At 38.0% G+C, this 13,531-nt stretch overlaps 1 protein-coding gene and 1 pseudogene across 1 annotated transcript; both read left to right on the top strand.

Annotated features, from left to right (window-relative positions):
* Nucleotides 1–1,061: 1,061 nt before the first annotated feature.
* IL2 (interleukin 2) lies at nucleotides 1,062–6,632 on the top strand. The gene is made up of 4 exons (XM_006081659.3): nucleotides 1,062–1,208; nucleotides 1,299–1,358; nucleotides 4,114–4,248; nucleotides 6,522–6,632. Exons 1-4 carry the CDS (start codon nucleotides 1,062–1,064, stop codon nucleotides 6,630–6,632), a joined length of 453 nt encoding a protein of 150 aa, XP_006081721.1.
* Nucleotides 6,633–7,949: 1,317 nt separating this feature from the next.
* Nucleotides 7,950–11,530, top strand: LOC102423930 (annotated as a pseudogene).
* The last annotated feature ends 2,001 nt before the right edge of the window (nucleotides 11,531–13,531 follow it).

Here is a 13,531-nt window from a genome sequence, read left to right as displayed (position 1 = left end):
AGACAAACTTGGGATCCCTATTGTTATGCTTTTATTTTCTGTCTCATATTGAAAAAAATATAAGCAATGTGTGTGCGTGTGTGTGTGTGTGTGTGTGTGTGTGAGAGAGAGAGAGAGAGAGAGGAAATATACATGGTGGGGGAGGGAGGATTTAATAACTCAAGTGGTCCCTGAGAAACCAAGAGGAAGAAAAGCATTCTTGGGTGTGGCAACATTGCAACTCTTGTTATATTCCTTTGATGCCCAGCAAAAATAAATTTGCCACGAAACACGTGTGCGCGTGCACACACACACACACATCAGTACCCTTGGATGTGTTTTGAATGTTTATTTATTGAACACTGTATGTTTTTTAAAAGTACAACAGGTAATAGATTTAAACAGATACAAAAAACATGTTCAAATTAAAACAGCAGAAAACAGTATCTCAAGATCAATGACAATGATATGTATCCTAATCTTAGTATTTCTCTAGCTTTATAAGAAGTGATCTATCATATTGTACGCATTAGCTCAAGCATTGTGTAGATAAAAAGGCCAAACCATCCTGAAACAGGAAACCAATATTCTTCCTGTCTAATCAACAAATCTAAACATTTATTCTTTTCAACTATTTGCTCCAGCTCTCGTCCACCACAACAGGGTGAGCCACATGTTCAGCATCATTTTACAACAAAGAGAACATTTTCATGAGCCACTTTTGTCTCCCCGCCCCCTTAATGAAAGAGGAGGAAAAACTGTTTCATACAGAAGGCGTGAGGCATATGCATTGGAACTGCCACAGAAGTGTGGGCTAATGTAACCAAGAGGGATTTCACCTACATCCATTCAGTCAGCTCACGGGGGTTTAAAGAAATTCCAAAGAGTCATCAGAAGAGGAAAAATAAAGGTAATGCTTTTTGCCACACAGGTAAAGTCTTTGAAAATATGTGTAATATGTAAAATATTTTGACACCCCCATGATATTTTTCCAGAATTAACAGTATAAATTGCTCCTTTTGCTCAAGAGCTCTCTATCAGCTCTCTTACCACTACTCGCATCAACCTCACCTCCTGCCACAATGTACAAGATGCACTTCTTGTCCTGTATTGCACTAACTCTCGCATTCATCGCAGACGGTGCACCTACCTCGAGCTCCAGCCAGGAAACACAGCAGCAGCTGGAGCACCTGATACTGGATATGCAGCGGCTTCTGAATGGAGTCAGCGTATGTATATCCTTTGCTTGCTAAAATGACTCCCTTTAACTTTTCTGCCTGGAGTGCACTTTGTAATAACAGTCTGTTGTGTTTTCTCAGAATTACAAGAACTCCAAGCTCCCCATGATGCTCACGTTTAAGTTTTACATGCCCAGGAATGTAAGTACAACTTTCTAAGTTCATTTTGTGTTTTTATTAAGATGCAAAGTAAAATGGAAATTAGCACACTGATTGTATTAATGGCATCTTACCTGAGAAAAAGTATTAGTAACTTCAATATTTTTAAATATATATATCCAGGTTTGATAATGGGGCTTTTGTAAAATGGCTTTGCCTATATATTTTTTAGATGTTCTTGTTTGTGTTTGGAGGGAAAGGAGTTGGGAAGAAAAGAAAATAATATTCTCATTTCATTGCTGGGACAGTTTTAAAACAAGGTTATGTGAATTTACTGCTTCATCTGAAAATGTAAAACTCTACAGATATCTATTATGTACTTTTACCATGAAAATTACTGAAACTGACTTCAGAGCAGCCCTCTTTAAAATAAATCCTGTGTCCTAGGAGAAATCTCTAAGAGTCTGCCTTTGAGAGGCAACATAGCACTAATCCATACCACAGACCTGAGGGCCAGATCTGAACTGAAATCTCAGCTCTACCATGTCCTAGCTTTTGTGAACTTGGGCAGTTACCAGGCTCTCTTTGTGACTGTTTCTTGTCTACATCTGTGAATAACTGTACATACTTCATATAGTTCTGTGAGGATTAATACATAAATGTAAAGGACTCCTACAAGCATCTGGCATATGGTGAGCACCATACAAGCATTTGCTGTTACTAGTAGTAAATAGTAAAGACAAAATTCTCCCTGGGGAGTATAAAGTACAATTGTGGACTTACACATCTTTTATGCCAATAGGCCTAGAGACTTATGCTAGATGATTTATTTTCCAAGTTTAAAAGCTCCATTTGGATGTTTTGGGATTCAGGTAGCTAGATAAGCATAGATCATCCAGGCCCCTATTGCTAAGAGAGGACTGCTAACAGCTACGTGGGTCAACAGAGAACAGGCAAAACCAGTGCTGGGAAAAGCCTGGGGGGGGGGGGGCGGGGAATGGGATTTAAAGGATCATAGATGTAATTCCATTGATCTGCCTCTTACTTACTCAAGTTATGCTTCAAACTACTCTTTTAAAAGATGAAAAGGAAATAACTTAGTGATCTCCAGCTGAATCAGAGACACATACCTCTTACCTCTAGCAACTTAAAGACTCTAGATCAGCGGTTCTCAACCTGTGGGTCGCGACCCCTTTGGCGGTCGAACGACCCTTTCACAGGGGTCACCTAAGACCATCCTGCATATCAGATATTTACATTACGATTCATAACAGTAGCAACATTACAGTTATGAAGTAGCAACGAAAATAATTTTATGGTTGGGTCACAACATGAGGAACTGTATTTAAAGGGCCAGGAGGTTGAGAACCACTGCTCTAGACCAGTGGTCGGCAAACTCATTAGTCAACAGAGCCAAATATCAACAGTACTTCTTCAAAATAGACTCGCCCAGGCCGAAAACCGACTTCTGCGCATGGGCCACGAAGTTTCAATCACACTGTACGCGTGCCTGCACGTGGTATTTTGTGGAAGAGCCACACTCAATGGGCCAAAGAGCCGCATGTGGCTCGAGAGCCACAGTTTGCCAACCACGGCTCTAGACTTTTCTAAGGGGACTAACTCCAAGTTGCCCATGCCGAAAACTCCAGCCTTGAACTTGTAGAACCTGCAGTAGCAAGTTGAGAGGCCAGCAGATGAAAATGTCTTAAGACCTGTGTGGTGCAGTGCTACCTCTCCCTCTGAAGATTGTTAGAAGGATAACATGAGATGGGTGCACAGTTTAGAGGATGGTAGATTCTTTGAAATCTAACAGTTTCTAAATGACAACTCAAGATCTATTTGAAACCAAAGTGATGTGATAAACTCCATTCACTTGTTCATTTTACAACCATTCCATGTTTCTATTTCAGAAAATGATAAAAACATTTAATTCAAAGGATTCTGGGTTAATGCTATAAAGATAAAACTGAAACCTGATCCTGGCTCCTCCTGGTCATGTGGCCTTGGGAGAACACAAAATCTGAGATTTGCTTTCCTTATTTGTAACATGGAGATAACTCTGCATTGCCTATCTCAAAGGGTGGCTGTGAGACTTAACTGGACTTATTTAGGAGAAAACACTTTGAAATTACAATGTACCATAGAAGTGTGAAATATTATCATTCTGTGTGTATGTCTAAATCAGAAGGCCCATTCAAAAATACTTTAAATATTGCAATGTTTTATTTGGTTGGTAGAAATCATTTTTTAAAATGCTTAATGTACTTATTATAGAAAAGTAAACAATTAAGATGCAGTTATATGTGACTTGCTATTTTGAAAGCCAATCTTATACACAGTTACAATGGCTAACGTATAAAATGTTGGCCTGTGACCGGTGGCATCCGAGAGCTCCTTCTGTCCTAACATTCCATGATTCTCAACTCTTGAACCATGAAACACTAGAATCATAGACTGTGACCCATACTTCCACATTCCTACTCTGGTCCTAATAATTCAGCCTATATCTGTGACTTGCAATTAGGTGCAGAAATGTTGCCTTTTTGCAAAACCAAATTAAGTTGAAATTAATGATTATTTGTTAACTAACAATTAATTCTAATCGTGGGTAGCTGAACTCTAGTTTTTTCCAGTCTTATCATGTAAACTCTATTGGTCCAGCTTGACAGTAATGCTGAGAACAGAGAGAGTGGTAAAAACTACGTCCTGCTACTCTTAATAAAATAAATTTGAGGTTATGTTCTGATTGACTTTGAGTCAAGGCAAACTAACCTAATAATTATTTTTATTATTCCAGGCCACAGAATTGAAACATCTGCAGTGTCTAGTAGACGAACTTAAACCTCTGGAGGAAGTGCTAAAGTTAGAGAAAAGCTTGAGCAATATTACGGAATTAATGAGCAATGTCAATGTACTCGTTCAGAACCTGAAGGTAAGGCAATACTTCACTTGCTCACCTGGAAAGAAAATACATGGAAGGGAGGGGCATTTTAGAGTAGTACAGTGTTTTTGGTGTTTGTGAAGTGCTCATACATTTTAAGTCCACTGTGAGCATGAATCATTTGTGTGTTAGGTGATACACTGTGGAGCTGGGGAAGAATAAGGTATAAGGGTAGGTTTCCACCAGAAGGTTTCCACCCACCATCCACACAGGGACAAGCCCCTGGCCCTGCAGTCACCCCTCACATTAACACAACACTGAGAGTAGGAGAAAACACTGAACTGAATATGTCACAGAAAGCACAGTTTTCATTATATATTTTTTTAATTCCTTCAGGTCATTTTCCAGAATTACCAACACTGATTATCTAAAAGGCCTTTTAAATGGGGTTTCCCTACCACTGGTAGAAGGACTAAGAGATTGGTCTAAAAATCAGCAACCATTAAAATAGCCAATGAATTAGATAATTAACTCCTTATTTCGAGGCAATACTTTCAAAACCTTACGTATTTTTAAACGCAGAGGAAGCATGAAATATACAAGGGACTCAGGTGATGTAAAAGAGATTCATGTCTTTTTTTTTTTATCCAATTTGCCAAAGTACAAAAGTCATGAGTTAATAGGTATCCTAAATAAACGGTGTAATTTTAATGATAGAACCAAGGTCCTAAAAAATCTTAACTCTAGTTGTTTCCGAACAGAAGTCATTTTATTAGCAGACTGTTCCTTTCATTTAATTCTTTAAAAATACATTGAGAGCAATGTCATCTAGACATTGATAGACTGTTTCTCATCTATGTCAAAAGGTATGCTCTAAAATTTTTTACCAATATCAGAGAACTGACTCTAAGTTCTTGATGCAAAATTAAGAGAAAATTATATGAAAATCAGAGACTCTGAGTTTCAAAAGCCTGATGTTTTAAAAATCTCACTAAGAGATTATAATATTCAATTGTATGTAAAAAAGTATGTAACACTTCAACAGTTTACTTAAAGGGAATGAATACTTTATCTCACTTGGTTATGTTCCCAGGATAGGTATTACTTCAAAATTAAAAAGCCCTCTTTTATCTTACTATATATCAGAATATTTTCCTACTTTCAGCCAAAGGCAAAGGAAATTCATTTCCAAAAAGTCAGTCCACAAAACAAAACTTCCAATGTTTAAACTTTCAAAAGTTGGTCCTTTACTGATACTGAGGTGGGGGGGGTGGGGTAATGACTATATATGAAACTGTTTTTCACACAAATTACCCCCAAACAGAAGCTTGTCCTAACTTACTCTTAACTGGCTCTATCTCGTTTAGGGGAAAATATGAAGAGATTCATTTAAATAGAATAACAGGAGACTTGAGGTTTAAAAAAGAAAGTATAATGTGTATATCACTGGTACTGCACACATGTAGCCTATAGATATAGATTTACACCCAGAGGAAAGGAGAGTTAAAGCTTGATTTTGCATGCATTTAATGAAATATTTGTTTAGATCTGTTTTCATTTAAAATGCTTACTTGGCCCTAGCTGCTTTAGCTCAGGAGATAGAGCGTCATCCACGAACTGAAGGGTCCCTGGTTCAATTCTAGTCAAGGGCATGTACCTCAGTTGCAAGCTCGATCCTGTGCAGAAGGCAACCAATTGATGTGTCTCTCTCATATCGATGTGTCTCTCTCTGTCTCTTCTTCCACTCTCTCTAAAAATCAATGGGAAAATATCCACAAGTGAGGATTAACAACAAAAATATGCTTACCTGGCGGGTGTGGCTCAATGCTTAGAGCATCAGCCTAAGAAACAAAGGGTCATGGGTTTGATTCGGTCAAGAGCATGTATCTCCATTGCAGGTTCATTCACTGGCCCCAGCTGGTGTATGTGTAGGAGGCAACTAATTGATGTCTCTCTCTCACATCAATGCTTCTCTCTCTCCTCCCACCCACCTCCCTTATACTTTATTTAAAAATCAATGGAAAAACTATCCTTGGGTAAGGATTAACAACAAAAAAATGCTTATTGGTATATAATTCAAGGGGAAAAATATTGTGTTCCTTAAAACTGACAGGATTAACAACCTCAGCTTGTGTGTTACTATCACTTGGTGTCATAACATATAATTTCAGCGTATCAATTTGATCATTTCAAGAAAATGAGACTAATATGTTTAACCTCCTTGAAAATAAAGGCCATAAGCCTGTAATACGTCAATTGAGAATAATTATATCTAAGGTAAACCAACCTTAACTAAGAAAATAATTATAATTTTTGTGTTTTAGGGACCTAAAACGAGATTCGAATGTGACTATGATGATGAGACGGTGACCATCGTAGAATTCCTGAACAAGTGGATTACCTTTTGTCAAAGAATCTTCTCAACACTGACTTAAGTGCTTCCCATTTAAAATGTATCAGGCTTTCTATTTATTTAAATATTTAAAAATTATATTTATTTTTTGATGTATGGTTTGTTACCTTTTGTAATTATTCTTCGTCTTCAGATGATAAATATGGATCTTTTAAGATTCTTTTTGTAAGCCCTAAGGGCTCTAAAATATACATAAATTATTTATCCCAAAGTATTTATTTTTATATTGAACTGTTAAATATAATGTATATGTAGTTCAATTCATAAAATTATTTAATAAAGGTGATGAATAACAACAAGCACAGAATAATCACTAAAATATTTCCAAATTACTCCTGTGACCTCACAAGACAGCTAAGATGCCTACAAAAGTCACTCTTCTCCTAGAAGGTATGTGGAATAAGGAAATGGGCTTCTCAAAGCTCTTGCTTTCTCCTACCATGAGCTGATCAGTTCCTTAGTTCTAGTCTAAGAAAACCTCATCAAATTATATGATTTTCTATCTCCATAAACAAGATGCTAAACACAAACATTCTTGAAACTCTTCAGATAATTGATGTGTCTCTCCATCCATTTCCCAACATCTTACACATTGTTCTCTGCCCTCAGGAGTCTCCCGGCCTCCTGGCTTTCCACTGGGTCCTGCCACTGGGGAGCCCTGGTGGGTAGTGGGAGGGATAGAAGAGATTCCCGATTTTCCCCATGGAGTGGTTGTGCCTCTCAGCCAAGGCGGCTCTCTCAAGATTTTTTCCCTCTGGGTTCTGCTAACTTTTCTTTCCACTCCTCCCTTCAAGCAGGCGTGGTGCACTTCTGTTACCAGCTCCAAGTACTGTACTCTCCCTCATAATTTCCCTGTACCCTAGCTTGGTAAATCATCTCTTTATGAGACCCTCCTTGAATTATTCTGAGTATGCTGTTTCCTGACGCAGACACTGTAATTGTACCAGAAATAGCACCATGAAATAAACTCGCAAATAGGCTCCTGGGTCAGGATATAGTAAAGGACCACAATGATAGTATGACATGGGAAATCTATGGAATGCAATAGCATCCTAATTATCATCAATGGTAGCATAGAATGAAATGCAGGAGGGCAAGGTGTTGCGAGATCCAAGGCCATGACATTTAATTGTTACAGCAACAATAGTTATGAAAATTGCGACTATTACCTAGATTCTTTTCATGGTCAGAAGGAAGGAAAAAAATTAAAGTTATGAATATACACTTAAAAACATCCAAGGAAGTCCTCATTGGCAGTTTTTAAATATTCCATTTCTAGAGCAATGTGCTCTTTCCAGCTCCTCCACACCTGCCTTGGCCCACTCTCCAGCTGTCAAAAATGGTAAAAGAAACCACTTACTATGATGTTTTGGAGGTCAAACCCAATGCCACCCAGGAAGAATTGAAAAAGATTTACAGCCCGGCTGGCATGGCACAGTAGTTGAGTGTTGACCTATGAATAAGGAGGTCACAGTTTGATTCCCGCTCAGGGCATATGCCTGGTTTGCGGGCTTGATCCCCAGTGTGGACGGTACAGGAGGCAGCCAATCAATGCTTCTCTCAAATCATTGTTTCTATCTCTCTCCCTGTCCCTTCCTCTCTGAAATCATGAAAGATATATTTTTAAAAAAGAAAAAGGCTTACAGGTAGCTGGCCTTGAAGTACCACCTGATAAGAATCCAAATGAAGGAGAGAAGTTTAAACAGATTTCTCAAGCTTATGAAGTGCTTTCTGAGGCAAAGAAAAGGGAATTATGTGACAAAGGAGGAGAACAGGCAATTAAAGGAAGGTGGAGCAGGTGGTGGTTTTGGCTCTCCCATGGACATCTTTATATGTTTTTTGGGTTTTTTTTTGGAGGAGGAGGAAGGTAGAGAGAGAAAGGAGAGGTAAAAATGTCATCAGCCGAAACTGGTTTGGCTCAGTGGATAGAGCGTCGGCCTGCGGACTGAAGGGTCCCAGGTTCGATTCCGGTCAAGGGCATGTACCTGGGTTGTGGGCACATCCCCAGTAGGAGATGTGCAGGAGGCAGCTGATCGATGTTTCTCTCTCATCGATGTTTCTGACTCTCTATCTCTCTCCCTTCCTCTCTGTAAAAAATCAATAAAATATATTTTTAAAAAAATGTTGTCATCAGCTCTCAATAACCTTAGATTTATATAATGGTGCAACAGGAAAACTACCTCTGCAAAAGGATGTGATTTGTGACAAATGTGTAGGCTGAGATGGTAAGAAAGGAACAGTAGAGTGCTGTCTCAATTGCTGAGGTACTGGAATATAAATAAGAAATCACCAGATAGAACCTGGGATGGTTCAGCAAATTCAGTCTGCATGCATGGAGTACCAGGGCCATGGGGAATGGATCAGTTCTAAAGATGGATATAAAAGCTATAATGGAAGGAAGATAGTTCGAGAGAAGAAGATTCCAGAAGTTCTTAATGATAAAGGCATGAAAGATTGCCAGAAGATAACATTCCATGGTGAAGAAGATCAAGAACCAAGACTGGAGCCAGGAGATATCATTGTTTTAGATCAAAAAGACCATGCTGTTTTTATGCGACAAGGAGAAGACCTTTTCACGTGTATGGACGTACAACTGGTTGAAGCATTGTGTGGCTTCTAAAAGCCAATAGCTATTCCTGACAACCGAACCATAGTCATCACCCTTCATCCAGGTCAGATTGTCAAGCATGAAGATATCAAATGTGTGTTAAATGAAGGCATGCCAATTCATCATAGATCACATGAAAAGGGTCACCTAATCATCAAATTTAAGGTAAACTTTCCTGAGAATGGCTTTCTCTCTCCTGATAAACTCTCTTTGCTGGAAAAACTCCTACCTGAAAGGAAGTAGAAGAGACTGATGAAATGGACCAGGTAGAACTGGTGGACTTTGATCCAAGTCAAGAAAGACAGTGCCATTACAATGGAGAAGCATGTAAGGATGATGACATCATCCTAGGGGTGGTGTTCAGTGTCAGATTTTTTTTTATATATATTTCATTGATTTTTTACAGAGAGGAAGGGAGAGGGATAGAGAGTTAGAAACATCGATGAGAGAGAAACATCGATCAGCTGCCTCCTGTACACTCCCCACTGGGGATGTGCCCGAAACCAAGGTACATGCCCTTGACTGGAATCGAACCTGGGACCCTTCAGTCCGCAGGCCGACGCTCTATCCACTGAGCCAAACTGGTTAGGGCAGTGTCAGATTTCTTAATGGGGCCAGTGAATCACACTCACTGCTGGCATTTTATTTACTGTAGTGAATGAGTGAAGAACTGTAATTGTAATATACTCACTACTTGTTTGTTTTAATATGCAACTATAGTAGTGTTTTAAAAGTTAAATGAAGAATAAACTCAAATACAAAAAAATAGTCCACTTCTACAGTAGTAATAGGGTACACATGGCAGAGGGCAGAGGCTGATGTAAGATCTACAAAAATGCAGTTAGACCCTCCAGGCCTCTCCCACTAAGGGTGGGAAGGAGTGAGGCCCTACGATGTAGGATGTAGACACAGAGAATACTCATTTGCCCCTTTTCTTTTCTTTAGTTGTGTCCCTTCTAAGGAAAAAAATTCCTCTCCTTAAAAGCATTCCAATGACTCACAAATTGAGGACAATTTTCCCCAGAACTCACCTTTACCAGCTTTCATTGCCTCCAGGCCTAAAATGGGACTTGTTAAGATCTCAACATTGCTGGGGAATAGAGTGTTTATCCAATGGGGGTGGAAAATAAGTCATGTTTGGGCTGATTTAACTGAGATTAATGAAACTCCCTGGGATTCAGAATTTAATGAGAACTTGCAAATGGCATTAATAGTTGAGTAAATGCTTAGACTCCCAAGTAGCCTCTTTCAATGATGTTGAAGCACCAGAGCCTCCCCATAGAAGACTCCCCAGGAAAAGGCTGTGTTGGGATGGGTGAGTAGTGCAGTCTTCTCAACTTGCCCAGGAAGACACTGAGAAATGCACAGGTAAGGGGGACCCCAGCGCCACCAGAGTTCTGTGGTGGGTTTCTTCCTTAGGACTAGAAGTGACAGAGGGTGCTTCTCTGGTGCCACTGAAACCACTACCCAAAATCAAATATATCTGACAACTATTATAACACAAGGAGTGACAGAGCAGTAAATTGTATTTAAAATCAGTTTATAGGATGTATCAGGATCAAACTATTTCTAAAGAGGAAATTCTTATGCTTCCTGTTTACTTAATATTTTTTCTCCTTTCTCACATAAAAGAAACTATCAATTTCAGCTCATTCTCAAAGAAAATAAACTTGCATTTGTAACTCACAGTGATCCTTCATTAACTGTTATAAAGTCTGACAACAATTCCTACCAATGCTCATCAATATTTTCAAAGCATTTTTACATACTTCACATATACATTATGATCAAATTATTTTTTGCAAGTTTCATCTAAGGCTCTCTTAAAATAATGCTCACATCATTTCATGTGCAAAATAAAATTATCTAAAAATACCTCCCAATTTAAAGTCTAAATTTCTATAACAGATGAAATGTCTGTTTTACCCTGTATAGGCACTGCCTTAATACATGATGAACACAACTATATTTTTTATTAAAAAGTTCAGAATATTGTTTTCTAACAATTTTTAATACCATGGCACAGATAAGAAAATGGAATTACTGAACTTGGGGGTAAAAACAGGCTGCCTATGCCCAGATCTGACTGTACAGGGCTCTATCTGTCCCTGGCCCCACACAGACTCCTCAAACGTTGAAGGGACTCAACACTAAAATCTCCATTCATAATCCATCACTCATGCCAATAATTTAACTATGAAATATTCTTGCTAAAATTTTGAACTGGACTTTGAAAGCCTCTAGATTTAACTATTGGATTCAGGAAATACAAAGGACAAAAGACCATGTTAAATGACATCACGGAAATGTAGGCGACAGAAATGAATTTGTGGGATACTTCAAACAAAAACCCATTTTTCAAGAACCAAATTAAGAGAAAAAAAATGTGAGGAAACATATAGATTACTAGATACTTAACAAACATACAAATTTTAATATATGTAATTTTGATCTTGGTTCTAACATTCTACAATTTATGAGATAATGGGAGAATTACTATTAATTTTTCAGGTGTGCTAACTGAATTGTGGCTATACATATGTGTGCATTAAAGAGTCCTCACATTTTACAGATACAAATCACAGTATCTTCAGAAGAAATAATATGTCTGATATTTGTTCTAACATAAACCAATTTGGGAAGGTATATATCAAACAAGATTGCCATTTTTTAATAATTATTGAGTTTGGTGATAGGTACTAGTACACGGGGATTCATTTACTATTCTACTTTTGTATGTTTGCAAATTTCCATAAGTAAACAAAAAAAATGTTGTGGAGTGGCATTTGAATATATGTTATTTCCCTACACAAAATCCTTCAAGAGCTCCCTTCTGCCTCCCAAATTGAGAAAAAATGCTAGATTCAATTCTCAACTTCTCCATCAAGAGTTCTATACTCTAGCCTCAAAGACTGACATTTCCCCTCTAATCTTTGCTTTATTAGATCCTTACAAATTTTAACTATTCTTCAATGCTTGCTCAGGTAACAGAACCTTAGAACTAAAAAGGACTTCAATTTAGATGCAACTAGTTTAGTGGTTTTTGAACGTTAGAAGTTTAGAAGTCTGAATTTAGCAGTTTACTTTTCTTCAAGCAAAAAATCTTATGCAACCCAATACATAATAGATAAAAGAAGATAGGCATTGCTGCTTCGATGAAGGGTAGCTTGGAGCCCTTTCTATTAAGCCTCCACCCCTGAAAAATAATGATCTAGTATCGATTTCATCCCTGCAATAAATGAAAAACTGAGCTAAGAGAGATTAAATAACTTCTAACAGTCATAAAGGCCAATGGGTTTTAAGCCATCTCCTGCCCTTTCCACTAAATGACGGCCTTCTACTAAATGCCATCTCCTTCATCCTTTACATAATCTCCCTTGATACCCCTCTCTAGATATGATCTTTCTCTAAACCAAAACAGTACAAATAACTGAGTAGACATAACACATAGAGACACTCTGTGACTATATGTTGAATAAATAAGGGATACTTACTAGATTGTCTGTAAAAACTGTTGGGTATATTCACTTTTCCTTATTCTTAAAACTAAATTTCTTGAGAAAATAAATTGTCTTTTACTGATTTTCATGGCAGTGTCTAACATAGGGCCTTTACTATTTAGGCAAAACTTTCAGAGGCAAGTATTAACCACTTGGTACTCTTCCTCATTTTTTAAGTGTTAATCTAAAGCAAAATACCCATAAATGTGAAGAGCCAAGAGAAGGTGAAAGATCTTGTATTTTCAAAAGCAAGTTAACTATCAAAAAATAATAGAAATAAAGGCTGGAAATCAGTTGTGGAAGGAAATAATTCAGAAAAGAGACTGAAAATATTTAAAAAGAAAATACTAATTTGGAGGAATAACCAATAAATATCATCTAATTCATGAAAATGGAAATTATTAATAGTATATTTATGTTGATCCACATGAAACTGCCCATATCTGACCTCTTTAACCTATCAAAAAATGGCAGTTTTACATGGTTCAACCTTATACTAGTAAGTATAGAATCTAGTCTACTGAAAGACATGTATATCTTTTCAGAATGACTTCAATGTTCATCAACTAAACTCTGCCAAAAAACCCTACATCGACTTCCTAAGAGATTATCACAGTTCCTATGGGGTGGCATGAAGCTTATCCTATGTAATAAAAAGCTGATATGCAAACTGTCCCCTCAGGAGTTCGACCGCCTGCTATGACATGTGCTGACCACCAGGGGGTGGTGCAGAATGAAGGAAGGCTCTGGCAGGTAGCTGGGGGAAGGAAGGCCCTGATCGGTCCTAATTGCCAGCCAGGCCTAGGGACCTGT

The sequence above is a fragment of the Myotis lucifugus genome, unplaced genomic scaffold (assembly GCF_000147115.1).
Source record: "Myotis lucifugus unplaced genomic scaffold, Myoluc2.0 scaffold_1, whole genome shotgun sequence".
NCBI classification, from domain to species: Eukaryota; Metazoa; Chordata; class Mammalia; order Chiroptera; family Vespertilionidae; genus Myotis; species Myotis lucifugus.
This window is presented reverse-complemented; position numbering and strand designations above follow the sequence as displayed.